This window comes from Salmo trutta, chromosome 30, assembly GCF_901001165.1.
Source record: "Salmo trutta chromosome 30, fSalTru1.1, whole genome shotgun sequence".
NCBI lineage: Eukaryota > Metazoa > Chordata > Actinopteri > Salmoniformes > Salmonidae > Salmo > Salmo trutta.
Genome location: NC_042986.1, coordinates 21373187 through 21394869, shown reverse-complemented (window position 1 = coordinate 21394869; position 21683 = coordinate 21373187). Strand labels below are relative to the sequence as shown.

The 21683-nt window shown below is 41.6% G+C and overlaps 2 protein-coding genes and 1 long non-coding RNA gene across 14 annotated transcripts in view; 1 reads left to right on the top strand and 2 right to left on the bottom strand.

Moving 5' to 3' along the window:
- The window catches only part of LOC115168230 (plasma membrane calcium-transporting ATPase 3), a 35441-nt gene extending 29927 nt beyond the window's left edge, over positions 1–5514 (top strand). For 4 of the 6 annotated variants that reach the window (XM_029723312.1, XM_029723310.1, XM_029723311.1 and 1 more), the window contains one exon: positions 4133–5514. In XM_029723312.1, the coding sequence (XP_029579172.1) occupies positions 4133–4558 (426 nt within the window). In that variant the 3' untranslated portion in view covers positions 4559–5514. The remainder of the gene's footprint in view (positions 1–4132) is intronic. The other 2 variants (XM_029723314.1, XM_029723313.1) reach the window with 1 other exon arrangement.
- Positions 5515–6211: 697 nt separating this feature from the next.
- On the bottom strand, positions 6212–16987 carry LOC115168232 (bile acid receptor). Of its 7 annotated transcripts, none has more exons than XM_029723321.1 (12): positions 16884–16982; positions 13682–13751; positions 13395–13515; positions 11321–11689; positions 11003–11143; positions 10570–10700; positions 9430–9528; positions 9215–9314; positions 8654–8770; positions 7452–7544; positions 6940–7053; positions 6212–6724 (listed from the first exon to the last, which is right to left on the bottom strand). In XM_029723321.1, exons 3-12 carry the CDS (start codon positions 13489–13491, stop codon positions 6510–6512), a joined length of 1476 nt encoding a protein of 491 aa, XP_029579181.1. In that variant the 5' UTR covers positions 13492–13515; positions 13682–13751; positions 16884–16982; the 3' UTR covers positions 6212–6509. The 7 variants fall into 7 exon arrangements, with proteins under 7 accessions (XP_029579181.1, XP_029579177.1, XP_029579175.1 ...); XM_029723317.1 differs by having other exon boundaries at positions 6212–6727; positions 13395–13536; positions 16884–16981; XM_029723315.1 differs by having other exon boundaries at positions 6212–6727; positions 16884–16981.
- A 2926-nt stretch (positions 16988–19913) lies between these two features.
- On the bottom strand, positions 19914–21194 carry LOC115168828 (uncharacterized). Its single transcript, XR_003870757.1, has 3 exons — positions 21118–21194; positions 20757–20794; positions 19914–20446 (listed from the first exon to the last, which is right to left on the bottom strand). It is a non-coding gene; the product is annotated as an uncharacterized LOC115168828 (long non-coding RNA).
- Between the last annotated feature and the right edge of the window lie 489 nt (positions 21195–21683).

Genomic DNA, 21683 nt, shown 5'->3' with positions numbered 1-21683 from the left:
GAAGAAAATCCTAAATGTTGTGTCAGGGTTGGGATCATTTCAACTGAATTCAATTCAGGAATGGAATGTACATTGATGTACATTGATGGATGGTCCATTATCTTCACTGAGAATTGTTTTATCAATTCATGAATTTAATTTCCTCTTTGTTCCCTGAATTGACCGAGTGGAAATTAATTGAGCCCAACCTTGACTAGCATTAATACCTGTCTGTCTGTCCTCCCCTCCAGCATCCTCTCTTCCTTTGTCTAGTGTCATTCAATACGTCTGGAGCGTCCATGGGATTCAACCTCCACCGCAAAAAAACAGGCATTCTCATTTTTTTCTCAAAGTTAGGTGGCCCATTTAAAAGAAACCAAGTGAATACATTGACTTGAATAATATTTCATTTTCAACAGCTGTTTGGTATTGACCATTGTGGGACCTATACTCGAAAGTTTACAACTTCCGCAAGGGGACATTCATTCAGAGGGTACCTAAGAATGATCTGTTTTTCTAAATAATTTACTTAATGGAAACAAACAGCTATTAGGAGAGAAAAAGAATTAGCACAAGTCAACCTTAACCTTGTCTCTGTGTTGCCTCACTCCCTCATCACAACATGGTTATTGGGTCATGTCGCTTCTTGTCCAAGATCTTTGTGGTCATTTTCAGAGGTAGAATGGGTCTTTTTTGGTTGTGCTTGCTACAAAAGTTGGTCTTTTTGGATGTGCTTGCTGAAGAAATGTTTTTTTTTTATGGCTATGCTTGCTGGGGGAATAAACAAACAAATCTTATTGTTTGTGCATGCTGAAGTACAGTACACTGAGCAAACAGAATTCCTAATGCTCATCCATAACTCTGACTTTTGCGCGAATCCCTCTTTTTAAATCAATGTATAATTTAAACAAGAGTTACTTGCATGTACACTATATATACAAAAATATGTGGACACCACTTCAAATTAGTGGATTCAGCTATTTCAGCCACACCTGTTGCTGACAGGTGTATAACAGCAAGCACACAGCCATGCAATCTCCATAGACAAACATTGGCAGTAGAATGGCCTTACTGAAGAGCTCAGTGACATTCAACGTAGCACCGTCATAGGATGCCACCTTTTCAGCAAGTCAGTTCGTCACATTTATGCCCTGCTGGAGCTGCCCCGGTCAACTGTAAGTGCTGTTATTGTGAAGTGGAAATGTCTAGGAGCAACAACGGCTCAGCCGCGAAATGGTAGGCCACGCAAACTCACAGAACGTCACCGCCAAGTGCTGAAACGCGTAGCGCATAAAAATTGTCTGTCCTTGGTTGAAATTCTCAGTACTGAGTTCCAAACTGCCTCTGGAAGCAACTTCAGCACAAGAACTGTTCATCGGGAGCTTCATAAAATGGGTTTCCATGGCCGAGCAGCCGCACACAAGCCTAAGATCATCATGTGCAATGTCAAGCGTCGGCTGGAGTGGTGTAAAGTTTGCTGCCATTGGACTCTGAAGCACTAGAAACACGTTCTCTGGAGTGATGAATCACGCTTCACCATCTGTCAGTCCGATGGACTAATTTGTGTTTGGCGTATGCCAGGAGAATGCTACCCGCCCCAATGCATAGTACCAGCTGTAAAGTTTGGTGGAGGAGGAATAATGGTCTGGGCTGTTTTTCATGGTTCAGGCTAGGCCCCTTAGTTATAGTGAAGGGAAATCTTAACACTACAGGATACAATGACATTCTAGGTGACTCTGTGCTATCAACTTTGTGGCAACAGTTTGGGGAAGGCTCTTTCCTGTTTCAGCATGACAATGCCCACGTGCCCAAAGCGAGGTCAATACAGAAATAGTTTGTTGAGATTGGTGTGGAAGAACTTGACTGGCCTGCACAGAGCCCTAACCTCAACCCCATCGAACACCTTTGGGATGAATTGAACTGCGAGCCAGACTTAATCGCCCAACATCAGTGCCCGACCTCACTGATGCTCTTGTGGCTGAATGGAAGCAAGTCACCGCAGCAATGTTCCAACATCTAATGGAAAGCTTTCCCAGAAGAGTGGAGGCTGTTATAGTAGCAAAGGGGCGCCAACTCCATATTAATGGCCATGATTTTGGAATGAGATGTTCGACGAGCAGGTGTCCACATACTGTTGGTCATGTAGTGTACCAAGTTAAGATTCACCCCGAAGTGTCCATCGCAACGTAATAGTTCACATACTTATTTGCTTTACATCAAATTCTCCGTGGGAATGAATGTATTATTATGATTTGATTATACTTCACAATATGCACATCTCTTTACAATTTAGGACCAGTCATAGTAATTGCAGGAACACCTTATTTATGTTTTCCTCATTAACAATATTAAAGTCAACTTCACCATAATGCCTTTAAGACCTATGTTGAGTTCTGTGTGAATGGGTCCTGACTTTGAGTGGATGAATAACCCATCATTTGTTATTATTTTTGTACAGGGACAGGGGTACACTCTTAGAAACAAGGGTTCAAAAAGAGTTCTTTGGCTGTCCCCATAGGAGAACCCTTTTTGGTTCTAGGTATCACCCTTTTTGGTTCCAGGTCAAACTCTTTTGGGTTCCTTGTAGAGCCCTCCGTGGAAAGGGTTCTACTTGGAACTATAAGGGTTCTACCTGGAACCAAACTGGGTTATTCAAAGGGTTCTCCTATGAGGACAGCCAAAGAACCCTTTTAGGTTCTAGATAGCACATTGTTTTCTAAGAGTGTAAGTTGTGGCTGGACACAGAAAAACTGGTGGTATATCATACATGTTTCACATGCTTATTATGTGACTATGAGAAAAAGTTTTGATACATTTGTTCTGACATTGGAGGTAATGATTTGTTGTACAACACTTGCAATTCCAGTGTGGTGACTATTGTGCCTTATGAAATACAACCATTGTCTACTATATTGACATGTTTGTACTGATCTGGTTGACTGTATTAATGTCCTTAAATCTAAAACACCCGACTTGAGATATACCCAAAACAACTTACAAAGTACATGTTCAAGATATTCAATAGAAAGATACAATTCACTTACAATAATTATTTTAAAAAGTTGAACTGATTACTTCACATACACTGTTATTACTGTGGCTGGTCTGTATTGTGGATGATTTACCCTTTGCTTTACTGGTAGCAGGTAGCATTATGGCTCATTGGACATTGCAACAGTCAATAGATACAGTAGCTCATCCAACTGCGCCCATAAGCATTTTCTTCTGCATCAAGACAATCTCATGCACGACCACATTGAATGTGTTTTTTTTTACAGCATGGCAGTAAATGAGGCTCTCACATGATCAGCCTGTCAGCATGTCAGTTGTTGTTTGGTTTGCAAACTGGTCTCAATCCCATGCTCTGTGTTCTAGTTGTTTCACCTGTCTTGTATGTACGTTTTATAGCTCTGTACAAAAAGGTTTCTATATATGTGTGTGCGCGTGTGAGTGTGCGTGTGTGTGTGTCAGACAATGTTGTACATCCATCAATGAGTATTTGATACATTTAAAATGTCTTATATTGAACTGACAACAGCAACTTTGATTTTTCATTATTTAAGTTACCTTTTTATTTGTTTTACTTCCCCTAAATTGCTTTAAAGTTATAGAGTATTCCCAAACGGACATGTACATATTGTACAAGTACAGTAGGCTTAATCCGGTCAGTGAGGCATTTCAATTCATAGGTAATTGATTGCCTTTAAAGAGACTATACAGAAATGTTGCATCTGGGCATGCTCCTGAACAAAAGGGGTCCCCTAAATCAGGGTTTTCCAAACTCGGTCCTGGAGGGGGAGGGGGGGGGGGGGGGGGGGGGGGCTAGTTTGGGAAACCCTGCCCTAAATGGACAAAAATAATATCTAGGAATTACCTCAATGGACAGAAAGAAGCACGCCTGCCCATACCCAGGCAAACCTACAACAATAAAACTTTTGACTAAGAATTTAGCTAACATTAAGTGGAATTTTCAGAAGAATCAAAAGTTGTATCTTTTCATAGCAACTTTTTCAGGTAAGTTTAGTCAGATAAATCTACCACTGTGACGCTTTTTAAATGCTAAATCTCTCTCCACTTGTTTGTCCCATCTATTCCCTTTTCCGTTCCGCATTTTCCCCCTTGTATGACCATTATTATACCAAACTCAACATAGATCCAAGTGGTGAAAGCATTCCGTAGTCCACTTTATGATGGCATTGAGAAGCCGGAATCCAAGAACTCCATCCACGACTTCATGGCACACCCGGAATTTCTCATCAATGACTCGGTCCACAACATCCCCTTGATTGACGAGACAGACATTGAAACCGAAGAATCAGAGCGCTCAGACTGCAACAACGTTCGCCTGGCTCTTCGTCAAGCTCCTCCCCTTGCCAAGCCCCCTCAGCCACCCTCTCGCCACCGCTCCGCCTCCCGTCCCGCCCCCTACCGCCAGCAGAGCCTCCCCGTTACACTCAACTGCAACAACAACGCCACTGCTGAGAATGGAGATCATCTGACCCCAAAAGATGCAAGACTACCAGCTGCTTCTCTCTGCCGCCCCACCAGCCCATTGCACAACGTGGAGACCTGTTTATAACTACGATCTGGGGACATGGTTGATAACAAGGGAGAGGAAACACCAATGACTTTGATGGACATGGATGTAACCCAACAAAGAGGGAATGAAGATGAACTGGACACGGAAAGAGAAAGCATTACCTGGAAATGACATTGTATAGACCGATGGTTTTATGGATTGTTTCGTTGCCCGACCTTTCCCCCCACAGCCACTGCTTTTAGCCTGCACTCTCTGCTTCAAAGCACTCTCAAATCCTCTCAAAAAGCTCCACAGTCCAACGATGCTAACCCCACCAGACTCTGATAAAGACACTTTTGAAATGTATATCTAGGCACGCAATAGAGGAGTGATTGGTGTAGTAGAGACAAGAATGAACTGGAATTGATTATTTTCCTTTTGATTGAAATGATGAAAGACTCAATGGAAAGTGAAATGGGGTTAATTCATTCGGCTTTTTAAAAATATTATTGTCCAAATTATTACTGTTGTTATTACTACTGCAATTACTACTACAATTATTATATTCCAGTTAATGATGCTTCATTGATTAGCTTTATCTATCCACGTATGTATGTATGATGTATGTTTGTATGTATTGTTTGTTTGCTTAACTGCTGTATTTGTCTCCTTGTATTTCTGTTTTTATATACTCCTTCTGGTCATGTCCTTTTCCTTTTCTGTGTTTACATGTGTTGTGTATGTCTTGAAAAAGAAAACAAGAAATATAACTATAGAAATACATTTATAAACACATACAACAACTTCAAAACACAAAAAGGTAACAATATAGTACATCTGCTATTAAAACAAAGTCACAAATTAAAAGTAGTACTCATGGTTTTGGTTCTTCTCTTCATGTAGATATGTCTTGAATTAAGTTATTTATTTGGACACTACCATGAACAGAGGGGACAACTTAACTGAGTATTCAAAATATTAAGTTGCGCATAAAGATTAAAGGAATTTATTTAAGTGATTATTTTATTAATCCCTGTTCATTCTCTTTATTTGGGTTTTTCATAACACAAAATGAAAAGGAAATTATTACTTTATGTACTTTAGAATCTATGAAACAATATCAGAGTGTATGTTTTATGTATTTCTACTCGACTATGCTTTAATGCTGTCAACTGTGATCAATAGTGACAGCTTTCACAGGGGCACAGATAGATATCCATTGAACATACATCTTTACTTTTACGTTTTACTTACGCTTCTACACTACATTGTTTTAAGAACATTTTAGTTTTTTGAATGATGCAAATAGGATGTCTCCCAGCTTTGTGGAGAACTTATTAAAGCCGTCTGAAAGTTTATATTTCAGCAACCATGAGAAATAATTCCTTATATCACAGTGTATGTTCGCAGGGAGTGATGTGGTTACAATAGAAGTTGGACAACTGAGGTATCTGTAAGGTGTATTAACATTGTTTCTGATGTGAGCCACAATTGATGCCAATGCTGTTTTGCACTAGTCTGCCAAGCTACTACTGTCAACCCACAACATCCTAGGTAAGTGTAAATTCATGAACATTTATTTTAACAAACTTCCTCTTTAAACTCCAAGAGAACACTGTAACAGACCTACCAGAGCACTGTGTGGCAGTATAATGACCAGGTGGTTGATTCCGCTTCACCATGAAAACAACACAAACAGGATGACTGCCAAGGTATGATAAAATACTTTTTTAATACCTTAATCTGTGTTCTCCATATAGCAAAACTCACGTTGGTTTCATACTGGTCGGTGATTCAAACTTTACAGTAGAAACCAATCACTTAGAAGAATGGTATTGGTATTTTTCATTATAAACATAATAATCCTAAATGGCCAATAGTGTTACCTTAAATTGTTTGGTACAAACTTGATAAATCATTGAACATTAAGCCAAAATGTAGATTGTTTAAACCATTTGTTTGTGTCTCTGTCTCTCTGTTCTATCTCTGTTCTTCGTACTCAGTGTCTGTCTCAAGGCTGACTGTCCCAGAGCTGCTGTCGGAGCAGGGTGAGGTGGTTGTGTCGTAGCGTGCGCAGCTCTGTGAGTCTCCCCAGCAGGCGAGCGAAGCGCTGGGCTCCCTGAGGGCCCTGGGCTCCATACCGGGCTCCGCACACCCTGGACAGAAGCTCCATGGTCAGCTCCTGTAAGCTCTCCACACACGCCACCGCCCGCAGCAACGCTTCGTCTGCTAACAGAGCCAGATGACAGAACGACATAGAGTTGGTCGTCACTATCTGGCCAAGCTAGAGGAGATATTCAGACACTCTTGGAGGAAAATGATAAGTCAATAAAAAGTGTGTCTTTATCAACTAAATATCTTGTGTTATAGTATTTTAAATAAATTAACAAATACATTTAGCTTTTCATACAGTAATGTGTCAGGCATAGAGAGCCAGTCACCTGAGCATAGCAGTGCTGTAGCAGTGAGCAGAGCATATTCAGCCTCTGTCACCCCCAATGCAGCCATACTGTGGAAGAAGTTGAGCACCGGTCCTAGCAAGTCCTCATTGACTCCTGCACACAGACACACTACCTAAGACTCAACATGGAAGGAAACAGGACAAAACCCAATTTCCCTTATTATTCACTGTACGCTTCATTTTAATATCTTTAAAGGGATAGTTCACTATTTTGAAGTTATAGCATATTTTCGACCCACCTGGGGTGTTGTGGTTTCATCCAAACAGTTTTTACGTTTTTTTGCCTGTTATTTATCAAAGTCCAGATTCTCAGGCTAGGATTTTTAAAGCCTGTAACAATACTAGTGGAAAATAAGATAAAATGTCAAAAACTAAAATCGATCTTATCCCTTTAACTTGAACCTCTCTTCAAATAGTATTGTAAATAAAGCTCGTAAGATGGGATACTATGGTGGTGAGTATACTGTATTTAGATAGGACAGTGTGCCTTACCTGAGTTTACAGGGCCGGTCCCACTATGAATGTTTTCCTTGGACTCTAAGGTTTTCAGCCAATGATGAGTTGAGATGTTGAAAGGTTGTAGTGCTTGTAAAATAAAATAAAACAATGAGCTCTCTGGCAAAATCGGCCCGGTTCCATTTCCATCCCTAGGTCCTACCTCTTTAGTACACAGTAAATCAAGGAGAGTTGGAATCATAGTGTTCACTGGAGTTATCTTAACCCTCAACAGAGTGATTTGCTCCCTGGAGTGATAACTGGTGTTCATTTGGATGTGTACTTTTAACTTCATTAAGAGTAACCAGAGAGAGGGATTGATATCTATGGAGGATCCACAGCCCCCTTACATTGCTTTGGAGTACAGTGCAATAAGTGCTATATTCACTGTTAAAGTTTTCTACCTGATTTTTTTTACCACATTTTCAGAGTTGATTCAGCAGTGTTAATTTCCATTAACTCTCACGGGGGGGGCCTCATTATATTTCCCAGCATGCTCTGTTGCGGGTTGATTTTTAGAATTATTTGTTTCTATATCTGTGTTTTCGCATGTACTTTGATTGTTATTGATCTTATGCTACACAAAGATAAATAACTTACAGTTTTATAAACGAATCTAATCCGTAAGAGGTTACTGAGATGGTTGTTCCAGTTTAGGTGATCTAGGTGTTCTCAATATACTCAGTCTTTACTCTGACAATCATTCTGAATGCAGGTTGCGGGTGATGAAAAGATCAAATTGTTGGATAGCCTTGCTAGAGATCACTAGACATCACTTAGCAAGCCAGCATAACATAATCATTTACTCAAAAGGCACACTGGGAAATATGCAAATAAGGCTTTACACCCTACAGTAAAAGGTAGTGAACTGCTAGAGTAATGTACTCTGATGGAGTTGATTGTTAATTTAAAACACATAAAAGTGTGAAATGGCATGTAGTTACATTTAATCAACCCTGAGAGTTTAATGTGATTGGATATGTACTCTATTTAGTGGACATGTACAAAACAATTGTCATCTACCCCATGACCAGGTTGGTTTTAACAAAAAATGTGGGTGGAACTATTAACCCCCAAATGGTGTTGAATGTGACTCCATGGGAGTTAAATGAACTCTTGTAATTGTACTGTGTAGCATGCTGAAATGGAGCCAGGACAAATGAGTCAGACACCCACAAACCTCATGGTGGTGTCAATACCTGGGCTAGAGGCTGCTGGGTTCTGTGTGAACTGCTGAGCTGATAGCAGAAACATGACTTCCACAGATGAACTAGAGAGGAGGGTGGTCTGGTCCGAGCAGTCCAGGAGCTCAAAGCCTACATGGACAGCAGATTAGTTTACACTACAGGAGGTATCAGACACAGAGTGGCCTCAGAAAGAGAAACAGGGCTGTTTTATTTATTTTTTATTTAACTAGGCCAGTCAGTTATGAACAAATTCTTATTTACAATGACGGCCTACCTCGGCCAAACCCTAACCCGGACAACGCTGGGCAAATTGTGCACCGCCCTATGGGACTCCCAATCACTGCCGGTTGTGACACAGCCTGGAATCGAACCAGGGTCTGTAGTGACACCTCTAGCACTGAGATGCAGTGCCTTAGACCGTCGCGCCACTCGGGAGCCCTTTTGATTTTGGTTTTGATATGAAAACATATGGTAGGTGAAAGCAACATGGTGTAAGCTTAGCAGGTATTTGCTTTCCATATCACTGCAGAAACAAGGAGAGAAAGCTTATGTATGAGGTGTGGCCCAACTCACCAGGTACACTCTTGGCGAACTGCAGCAGCCTCTGAGAGGGAGGGCATGCCATGTCTGTTAGTCTGTCTCCACCAACCTCTGTACAAGTCCACTCAAACACCTGCAGAAAGAAACTGCCTGAATAAGCTCTCTTTGAGATTAGTAGAAAAATGACAACATATCTTTAAAATCTCAATCCACAGATAACAGAATTACTATTCTTATCAGCGACCCACCCTACAGTGTGTAGTGTCCTGCGCACTGTACTGCCGATGAGCCTCCACCATCCTGTCCAGCACATGCTTCTGTTCTACTGACAAATTTGCAGACACTACCTGTTACAGGAAAAAATTCATTACAAACAGATCATTTGATGGCTGAGTGAAATTACCCCACTGGGCACAGACGTCAGTTCAACGTCTAGTTTTGATTTACATTTGGATGAGTTGTAAAAAAAAATATGTCACCATGTCATTGGATTTAGGAAATTCCCTTACGTTGAGGACTTTTTGCAAATCCAATCTGGGGTGTACACATTATGCCGAGTCTGTTGCAAAACGTTTCTTAAACAGAAGCAAAAGGAACGAAACGGGGAGGGACCTACCTGAATTTGTCTAATATAAACTCTTGTTTTGCACTATTGGCTTCCATTGGGTTCTTAAACGGTAAACTGTTTCCGTAATAAATATGCCCCAGTTTTCCATGCTGATTTATCGTCATCACATTGAATGTTTTGGTTGAAATTAAGTGGAAACAACGTTGATTGAACCATTGTTTGTCCAGTGGGACCATTCTGACACAGACTTGGAGTATAAGCAGGGTCGTATTAAAGGGCACCCCAATAAGAAATCAATCAAAAGTGTTACAGGCTACTGGTCCAGCCTACTATTAAGAGGCCATTCCAAAGACCTATGCAATGTTAAAAAAAATGTATCTGGGACATCCCCCTGATGGTCCCAGAACTTAAACACAAAATCCAAGAAAGTGATCTGGGAGAGATCCTATGAACTATGAACTGGGAGCGAGCCTATGAACTATGAACTGGGAGAGATCCTATGAACTATGAACTGGGAGCGAGCCTATGAACTATGAACTGGGAGAGATCCTATGAACTATGAACTGGGAGCGAGCCTATGAACAAAAATAAGGAACAGATCTGTGGTTCTCCATTGATAGAATCCATCTGACAAGATGATCATCCAAGGGTCTGTAACTATCTAGACCCTTGGATATTTGATCTTGGGGTATCTTTCAAAAAGCGTCAAGCTACAATGTCCTTGCCATTCAGAATATCCAAGAAAGTTAACACAATAGTGAAAGGTCAGAAAACTAGAGGAGAAGGTTTGAATGTAGGAGGAAAGGAAGAAGTGATATACCTGTCCTGGTAGCCTGCTGGTGGAGCTAACTCGCCTGCTCCTCATGTTCTCCTCCTCCTCAGGCCCTCCTCCTCTGTGTTTGGTCCCCTTCCTCAGCCTCTTGGACTGGCACTGCACCTCCGTCAGCAGACCTGGCAACACAACTGCCTCTGTCAGACTCACATAGTCAAATATATTTTATTTACTTATTGTTTATTTATACAAGGGTATTGAGATCATACACATTTTTCCAAAGGATCCCTGTACAAGGTATTTTGGTTGTCTTAGCAATTAAATTAAGTCCGCCTGGCTATAAATTGGAGATATGAAGATTCAAGATTCAAGATCGTATTGTTAGCTTACTCTGCCTCTCTTCAAATTATTGACATTGCTTTCAGCTAAATACAGTTTCAAATATCCCTACAGCCTTTTTGATATGGTATGTTCCCCTCACATTCAGCCAGCATGCCCACAGCACGACATTTCTGTAGACGGCAGTCCTGGCACTTTCTCCGCATGTACATGTCCATCTCACAGCCTCCGCCACTTTTACACCGGTACACTGCTTTCTTCGTCACACTCCTTCGGAAGAAACCTGAAACACAGGAGTATAACCACCTCTAATTGGGGTCCATTTCAATGAAAGTTTTTTAAATTTAAATTCAAACCCCATATTCAGACAGATACCGGAAGTGACGGGCTCCGTGATAAACTTTCAGGTTGACCTCCCAAATGTTGTTGTAAACTTTGACATAAACACTGCCTCCCCTACCTTTGCAGCCTTCACAGGTGAGGGCGTTGTAGTGGTAGCCAGAGGCTTTGTCCCCACACACCACACACAGCTCATCCTGGCCCCTCACCCTTCCTCCCGGACCCAGCCTGGTCCTCTTGACCAGGGACAAACCTCCCCCACCTCGCCCCTTCCCCAGGCTTCCACACTGGGGCTCAGGGCTGGGCTCGCAGGGAGTGTCCAGGCAGTGGGGGCTGTAGGGGTGGGTGGAAGGTGGGTGGAAGGGCTGGGAGGACGGCGGTCCATAGACGGAGAACTGCACATTGATGGGGCTGTACTGCTGCTGGCTGAAGGCTAGGCCCTGTAGGTCTGGCTCCTGGAAAGGGTAGCCCAAAGGGTCCCCCAGCACATCTGTGTGATGAGGAAACAACACAAAATAAATGGATTTGGTGCTTTGATCCTGAACCCACCGGTTAAGTTTAAGTGCCCCACAGGGGTGGACCTGAGAACGTCTAGTGGCTAGAGGGTCCACCAGAGCCATTATCCCAGTCACACTGGTTTCAAGTCAAAGTGCATCACAAGAATGTGATCCTTGTCCACCATCTTACGGGATTCATGCATGACTTAATGTCTTTTATTGGTCCTATGGGACGTAATAAAAAAACGTCAGAGCGAGACCTTGTGAACCAGTTTGGACTGTGGAAACAAGATGCAGCTAAGAGGTTACAGGGGCATTTTACCATTTACATATTTTTATAGTTTTATTCAGTATTTTATTGCCGCGTAGATTGGTAAAATTTGAGATTTCAGCTGATATACGAAGGGCTATATAAATAAATTTGATTTGATTGGTGTCTGATGATATCTTATGAGCGTAGCGGGGGGACCGGTGAAGCATTTAGCAAATTCAAGTCCCGTCTCCACAGAGGGAACATGTGTCACCACTGGTCACAGATCAGCCCTAAATCAGTCACTCTGATCAGAAGGATCCACTTCCATAAGCTGAGTCTCTTAGTGTTTTATTAGTTCAGATAAGAACTGAAATAATGAGAAGTTATTTATTTTAAGTACAAAAAAAATGGAATGATTAATGTCCATCCTTTCTCAAAATGCATCAATAGTACTGGATGTATAAGTTACATTGTACTCAGGTGCACATCGAGTGTCTTCATACCATATCAGCCTGGATATTCATCCATCGCTATGAGCTCTTAAGATGTCCTGACATGTACTGAACACCACAGTGACCTCTGGAATCCAACCCATGACCCTTCCTTTCTGAACAACAACACTCACCCCGCCTCACCCCGCCTCACCCCGCCTCTTCTAGAACCTTGACTCTCTCTATTTTTTCTCCCCTCTATCCTTCTCTCTCTCTTTCTCTCCATCACCGCTTTCCTCACTCATCCCGTCTTTCCTCTACGTCTCACAGATGTTTCCTGTCCTGGCGAGGATGGAGGCCAGTACTGAGTTTGTGCTTGCGTGACAACACTGTGGTGAGCTCTGTTTGTAAACCGTTTCAGCACTATCTAAACACCCAGGCCTCCCTCCCTCTGTCCCACGCACACTAACGCTACCCCCCATTATGTAGCCATATCATATCCACCCCTCAGCCAGGAGAGGAGAGGACCACAATGTGAAGAAGCCACATAATTAGGGTTAGGTCACAACACTCCACTGCAACCATTATAAATAGGCCCTAGTTCCAATGCAAATTCTTTGTTAGCTAACATCCTGTGTACTGGAAATGTGGCAGGCTATCCTGTAAGTATTTTTCCATTCAGATTTTTTTAATAAAAACAGTTGTTTCTAAATGTATAAGGTTACGCCCACACTTTATGTATTCTTGCAAGTCTCCCCCTCTAATCTACAGGCCTATGGCACTACAAATGATAACAGAAAAGCAACACACAAACTAAAGCAGAACAAAGGAAGCATAAACATATAATATAAATTAAATATAAATGTATAATCATGATATTTTGATTTGATTATGTCATCACCATACAATTACAGAGTATGTATCAGGATACATTGTGTTTGGATCAGCACACCATCAAATCGGACTAGATTGCTTTAGTATAATTGCAGAGTCCAGATAAAAAGAGTCCCTCACCGTAGTACTGCAGAGGCTCGGTGATGCCATATCCATCAGAGGCAGAGAGGTAACCACCGGCAGACATGGTCATCTCCGACTCACTCCACTCTCTCATCTGGACAGCTGATCCACAATCAGTCTGTAGGAACACCCGCTTAATCTATTAACACACATATGGGGAACCACACATCTGAGGAATCTGCAACTCTCCAAACATTTCTTTATATCCATGCTGACGACAGGTCTCCTCAGTCTCCTAGCTGTGATATCATTGCCTATTTTAAGCTACCCTCTGAGATGCAAACCTAAAGGTTACTGTTGTCCACAGTGAAGGCGTGCAGCTGAAGTCTGTGGCAGTGCGATGGATCTCTGCTCCTTTGGGAGGCATCAGGGGGAGACAAGGGACAGAGAGGAGAGTGTGAGAAGAAGAGAGAGATTGGACTCATGTCCAAACAGCTGTCCTGGCTTGGAGTTCAGAGGAAAGAGAGAGGTCCTGTCATATGGGGGCCTGTCCCTGGTGGGGAGCTTAGGTTTGGCATGGGTGGATGGATCCCACCCCACCACGGACCAGGAGTTCACAGAGTGGGAACAATGAGTTAGCTGGAGCTGGCAACTCACCGCAATCTTGTCTCTGTACCAACATAACTGGACATGACCAGTGGTCAATCTTTATAATATTTATTATATTTTCCATAAACATCTTGATACCTTAAATACTCTTCCCCATCTACACTATATACTATTAGTATGCTGTAGTTACTCTTCCTGGGTAGTGTGTAGTAGTGTGTGTGTGGGTGTGCATGCTTGTTGTACGAGTGTGCATGTGAACACAATAGAGTGTATGTGTTCATATGAATGAATGAGTGTGTTGTGTATGTGTCTGAGAGTAAATGTACGTGGATATGTGTGTACATGTGTGTGTGTTGTAAGAGTGTGTGTGTGAAAGCTCATCTTTGAGGCCCCCAGGGAGTGTTTACTCTGATTCTGTTTGCTCTGTTTGTGTTGCAGTTAATATTTGACACTAGTCAGGTTTTGAGTTTGGGAAACTCGCCCCCCCCCCCCCCCCCCCCCAAAGTTGACTGGGTCATGTCGAGCCCTGGCGAAAGAGAGAAGATCCTAGATTTGCCCTAACCTCTCCCTGATGGGGTTTGACATGTAGCATGATTCTAGCAAACTAATGGTGTCCTTCCCACCCTGACCCCATTCCTCAACTGTCTAATTACACTGGCCTGTTTGTGAACGAAGCCGACCAACGAGCAGCATTTCATTCAATTATCTACCCCACGTGCTGAGCGTCTGTGCTGAGCAAGCAGTGCAAAGGAGAAGGTACACCGTAGGTAGGATGCATTTACAGTATGCACACATGCATAACATTGAGTATTAACAGTGATAATAGTTATGGTGACTATTTAGTTATGTTTCACTAATTCATGATCGGGCATGCAGTCCTCTGTTCATCTCTAATGGGCGATTCCAAGCCAGGAAGGCCCAAAAATATTTGAAAGCCTTTTAAGACCAATGTATGCCTCTTATAAGACAGTATGATCCCTGAACCACAGACAACATCTTGGTGTCATTATCCTCTTTATAGTGTGCTCGAAAATATGGAGTATGTCTAGATTCTGAAATAAAATCACATGGATTTATTCATCATAAAAAATATTCATATGAATATCTCAAAGCACCCTTTTCGATTTAGCCAATTTTTTGGACATATTGTTTGGAACAACATAGTCTTCAAACACGTCACACGCCTCAAATTAACATTGTGTCGTCTTTGGATCCTACTAATCTCACTCCATCTGATACCTAGGCACAACTGACTAGCTAAGGCCCCTGATTGAAAGAAATTCCAAATACACTATGTCATTATTACATTTGTTTGAATTTCTTTGTCATTGTACAGTTACATTAACAAATCCCAGGAGAGGCTTCTGTTGTCATATTCCTCTGTCATGTGTATTGTTGCATTAGTCATGTCTTCACAAAGCTTGCTATCCCTTATACTGTACTCTACCTCCAAGAGAGTGAGAGAGCATGATAATGGAGGGAACGCATACACTAGAGTGGATGTGGCTGCACATTCATTAATTTCCCTCATCACAATGAGTGATGGGGACAATTTCTTGGAGTGTATACATGTGGCCATGGATCTTCTAGTGTGGCCCAGTTGTCACTGTTGGACAAGGGCCTGAGCATGTACATCCCCAAGGGAAGCTTTCTGGAGGAGGAGGAGGAGGGTAAGGGTGGGATAAACACTTTACCCTTGATTCACTCAACGTTTGGACTGAAGGCTGTAAGCACACAATAAATATCTCTCTTTCTCTAAACCTCTAGCACGTCTTCCCAGCTTGGCTCTTTATCGCTGCACACTGTTTGCTGGTAGCCTGACTCAGATAGCACAGTGTTTACTGATTTAAACAGGAAACTGACGCTTAGATTAGAGTGGCCTTGCAGGGAGGGCCAGGGGATGGATTTGTGGTTAAAGTCCAGTGCTAAAATAGGGGGGGTATTTACATCACATGATTTGTAAATACTTGTAAATACTCTAAATGTTACTACAGTTAATGCGAATTGACTAGACCGTTGTTGTGAAATGTGAAAAGGAACATAAATGCTTGCTTAGTACATCACATTTTCACCTCTTGAAGTTATCGCCCTAACTAGATCCAAACAGTTTATAATCTGTTTTAGAAATACATTCTAGGAACGCGAAGCGAGGCGGCCATCTCTGTCGGCGCCGGAACTCTGAACATACTGAACATACAAACATAATATACACAATGAAAGCCTTTGATTTCAGCTTATCTGTTGTCGCTTTAGAACGCTTGAGCCATTTTCACTATAGTACAACTGCAGTTTTCAGAAAATGTTTCTCTCTCAAATGGATTCCACGGAATCAAGATTTTTGTTTTTCCCCCCTACGTACTGTAGATGCAAGCCTACCAACTTCATTTCCCTTATCTATTACTTGTTTGTAACAGCAGGTCTTAAAAACGTTCACAAATGAGTTAGGATACTGTTGTCATGACTAAACGGACACAGAATCAAATCAAAACACTGGCTCGACATTGTGGCAAAAATATTTTAAAAAGTCCAAGTGTAACCACCAAACCTCTCTAACCTATCCAATGTCAGTTCCTTAATGCGTGCATCAATAATGTTTTTACATTTTTTATTAAGACTTAGTTGGAGTTGATTACCCTTCCAAAGCACACTGTTAAAACTTCTTAAATCTCTCTGTAAGTCTGTAAGATAAGATGCACTATGGCACCTTGGCACTTCATCTCTCAGGTAGCAGGTTACTCAGGAGAAGTAGGACAGCTAAGCCTCTTCACATCAACAAGACAACTTCACATCAACAATTAACAAGGAACATGATAGTAAAACTACATTTTTCAAATACACAGTCCATAGTAGAGTTTGAATAACGGATCATATTGAAATAAAATGATAAATATACTCTTCATCGAGTAAAATGTATTAAAAAGAGTGATATGAGCTCACCAGGGGTGGTCTTCTCCTCGTGTGTTGACTTCTGATAGCCTCCTGATTTTTCCTCCCCTTACATTTGTAATGTTGACTTCAGTCCAGCCTCTGGCATCCTACACTTACCAAACATGCACTCGTACGTACGTACGTACGTACGTACGCACGCACGCACGCACGCACGCACGCACGCACGCACGCACGCACGCACGCACGCACACACACACACACACACACACGCACACACACACACACACACACACACACACACACACACACACACACACACACACACACACACACACACACACACACACACACACACACACACACACACACACACACACACAAACAAGAACTTTCCCTCTCAATCAAGAGACCGTCACTCACTCATGCACATTACCTTGCTTAGGACCCAATATCAGAAACATTGTATGAGGTGGATAAGGATATTAGATACCATGGATGTCTTTCAAGAAGACAAGGGGCACTCAAAGTAGATTTTGCACAGGTATCTATGCAATATGTTATTATAATGGTCCTTTGTAGCTCAGTTGGTAGAGCATGGCACTTGTAACGGCAGGGTAGTGGGTATGATTCCCGGGACCATTCATACGTAAAATGTCTGCTAAATGGCATAAGGTTATTATTAAACTGTGTAATGTATGCAATTATTTATAGAAAGGAGTAATGCCTGAAAAAATATATACGCACCTACTACTATGCACTTCTACAAAGGTCACAGTAGGCAAACCTTACAATTTAGCTCAAGTGAAAGCATCACACTTTTCTGAGAAAATGCACACCTAGGCTTTGGCCTACTCCATGAGGTGAAATCTTAAACAGTAGTTGATACCTCCCTCAATTAATTGCATTATGTTAAACTAGAGAGCATAGAGGGATATATATGAAGTATGTGGAGCAGAGGGGAATGTGTGTGTGATGGTGTGAGCTCTGGCCCTGCAGTGAGAGAGAGCAGGCTCATTAAGACATTCCCAGTATTGTGTGTTTATAAACAGCCTCTTGTTCATCCCAGTGATGGATGATGGCCCACTATCACTGGCTCTTCCTGCTGTCCTCTGTAAGAAGCCCTGGGACTGCCTAGGAACACAACCTCTTTGCCACTGTTTCACAACCGACTACAACTACACGCACACACACACTCCTACTCCCTCACTGTCACTGCATGAAATCAGCCCCCCACACAGTTCATCTCCTTATAGAACCCATCGTGATAGTTTTGTTCTGACCTTTCCTCCCTCGCTGGGTGGGCCCTCAATGTCACTTATATGTGTGTACGTGTGTGAGGGAGAACGTGTATGTGTGCGTGTGAGAGGAGGGTTTCTCAGGGTCAGAATTCCATAACTAGTTTTTTTCAATAACAGGACAGTAATAACAATAACTGCACTAATAAAGAGAAACAACATGGCTATGTCTTCCAGGAACATTAGAGTCAGTGACAGGTCTACCAGGGTCCCCTAGGGTCTATCAGAGTGTGGAGTGGAAAGGTCAGAGGTCAGCTTGACCTTCACATGACATGATAAATTAAGGTTGAATGTACACGGGATAAAGTCAAGGTTACAGTTGGGTAATATGGTGAAATACATGGTACTATTGAAATACAACATACTATTGAAAGGGTGCTGCATTGCGTCTAATTCTAGATGTTTGATTATGAATGTCTTAAATATATACTTTATTTTAGTTTTTGCAATCAACAGTAAAATCTACAATGTACATTTTTTCTGTTGTAAAAGGACAAGTAAAATCCACACACACACATACATATATATATATATATATACACAAGTAAAATCCACATACATATATATATGTATGTGGATTTTACTTGTCCTTTTACAACAGAAAAAATGTACATTGTAGATTTGACTGTTGATTGCAAAAACTAAAATAAAGTATATATTTAACACATTCATAATCAAACATCTAGAATTAGATGCAATGCTGCACCCTTTCAATAGTATCTTGTATTTCAAAACAAGGACATTTCTAGTGACCCAAGTATATATACATATATATTTCCCTCATTAAAATGCAAATAATTTTATAACATTTTTGACATGCGTTTTTCTGGATATTTTTGTTGTTATTCTGTCTCTCACTGTTCAAATAAACCTACCATTAAAATTGTAGACTGATCATTTCTTTGTAAGTGGGCAAACGTACAAAATCAGCAGGGGATCAAATACTTTTTTCCCCCACTGTATATATACACTTGGGTCAGTAGAAATGTCCTTGTTTTTGAAAGAAAAGCACCTTTTTTGTCCATTAAAATAACATCAAACTGATCAGAAATACAGTGTTGACATTGTTAATGTTGTAAATGACTACTGTAGCTGGAAACAGCAGATTTTTTCTGGAATATCTACATAAGTGTAAAGAGGCCCATTATCAGCAACCATCACTCCTGTGTTCCAATGGCACGATGTGTTAGCTAATCCAAGTTTATCACTTTAAAAGGCTAATTGATCATTAGAAAACCCTTTTGCAATTATGCTAGCACAGCTGAAAACTCTTGTGCTGATTAAAGAAGCAATACAACTGGCCTTCTTTAGACTAGTTGAGTATCTGGAGCATCAGCATCGGTGGGTTCGATTACAGGCTCAGATGGCCAGAAACAAATAACTTTCTTCTGAAACTCATCAGTCTATTCTTGCTCTGAGAAATGAAGTCTATTCCATGTGAGAAATTGCAAGAAAATTATGATCTTGTACAAAGCTGGGTACTACTCCCTTCACAGAACAGCGCAAACTGGCCCTAACCAGAATAGAAAGAGGAGTGGGAGGCCCCGGTGCACAACTGAGCAAGAGGACAAGCACATTAGAATGTCTACTTTGAGAAACAGACGTCTCACAAGTCCTCAACTGGCAGCTTCATTAAATATTACCCGCAAAACACCAGTCTCAACGTCAATAGTGAAGAGGCGACTCCGGGATGCTGGCCTTCTACTGAGGAGTATTTCTGTCTGTAATAATGCCCTTTTGTGGGAAAAAAAACTCATTCTGATTAGCTGGGCCAGGCTCCCAATACCATGATTACTGTATATATGTGATAACCTTTGTATGCTTGCAATGCTCAATGATGGAAAAATACTAGGTAATGGAGATGTACTGCTTTAGTTCTCAGACTGAGAACTAAAGCACCTGCTGATAGTCACGCAGCCTCAAGGCCGAGATAGTAGAGTGAGAAACCACAGTCTAGACATGTTTTTCTCATCTTAGATACTTTGTATCTAATCCAATGCAACAATGTTAATATATGATTGACGGTAGGTTGTATAAAGAGTGTAGTCTCCTGTTTCGCCACACAGATCTTTACTATAGACTACTGAGGTACTCTGTATGTGAATCTCTGTCTGTAATTGCATTTTATTACTAAAGAGTTTTATACCAAGGTTCCTGTGTCATCTATCTGGAAGACTGATTATTGAAGGAAACTTACATCACCCCATGCAAAGGACCAACCAACATTTGGCGAGCTTGCCAGGAGTGAGTGACCACCGCGTCTGGATGATCTTTGTCCCACTGTGCAGCGCATCAAATTATAAGGTAAGCAGACGCCTGTTAAACCAAAAGTCTGAAATTAGAAAAAGCACTGTGTGGTTGATGACTCATTCCAGTATGTAAGTGGCAGCTCACTCATGGGGTTGATAATTACAGGAACAGTCTATTCCTACATATATTTACAAGCCCGTAATATGATGTATATGTGATAAATGACACAGAACCCCAGGTGTAATAGTTAGAAATTCCTGAGGGTCTAATGGAACCTTGTGTGAGGAAATTGGTTATAGATTAGGACGAACCAAGTCAGTACTGAGGTACTGGGTGGCAAGTGATTGAAAGTGTTATATGCACATGGTGTTCTTACCTGAGGGAAGACACTGGATTTATGTATGGTCACCTTACCTGAGAGAAGGCATTAGTTTAGTTTTGATATATGTAAACTCAGCAAAAAAAGAAACGTCTTCTCACTGTCAACTGCGTTTATTTTCAGCAAACTTAACATGTGTAAATATTTGTATGAACATAACCAGATTCAACAACTGAGACATGAACTGAACAAGTTCCACAGACATGTGACTAAAAGAAATGGAATAATGTGTCCCTGAACAAAGGGGGGTTCAAAATCAAAAGTAACAGTCACTATCTGGTGTGGCCACCAGCTGCGTTAAGTACTTATTACATACAGCCGGGAAGAACTATTGGATATAAGAGCAACGTCAACTTACCAACATAACGACCAGGATCCTCAGTTTGGACCACCATCCAGGACAATGGATCGGATCCCAGTAGGCAACCCAAAACAACGGCGCTGCAGAAGGGGCAGACGAAGCGGTCTTCTGGTCAGGCTCCGTAGACGGGCACATCGCTCACCGCTCCCGAGTATACTACTCGCCAATGTCCAGTCTCTTGACAACAAGGTAGACGAAATTCGAGCAAGGGTTGCCTTCCAGAGACACATCAGAGATTGTAACATTCTCTGTTTCATGGAAACATGGCTCACTCGGGAAACGTTATCAGAGTCGGTACAGCCACCCGGTTTCTTCACGCATCGCGCCGACAGAAACAAACATCTCTCTGGTAAGAAGAAGGGTGGGGGTGTATGCCTTATGATTAACGAGTCGTGGTGTGATCATAACAACATACAGGAACTCAAGTCCTTTTGTTCACCTGACCTAGAATTCCTTACAATCAAATGCCGATCGCATTATCTACCAAGAGAAATCTCTTCGATTATAATCACAGCCGGGTATATCCCCCCCAAGCAGACACCTCAACGGGCCTGAAATAACTT

Coding starts and splice junctions, on each gene's coding strand:
- LOC115168232 (XM_029723319.1), bottom strand. CDS start 13,491: ATGAGAGAGTGGAGTGAGTCGGAGATGACCATGTCTGCCGGTGGTTAC. Junction 11,144..11,320: donor CACCTGTGAAGGCTGCAAAG/GTAGGGGAGGCA, acceptor CCTGTGTTTCAG/GTTTCTTCCGAAGGAGTGTG. Junction 9,529..10,569: donor CCAGCAGGCTACCAGGACAG/GTATATCACTTC, acceptor TTCCTGTAACAG/GTAGTGTCTGCAAATTTGTC.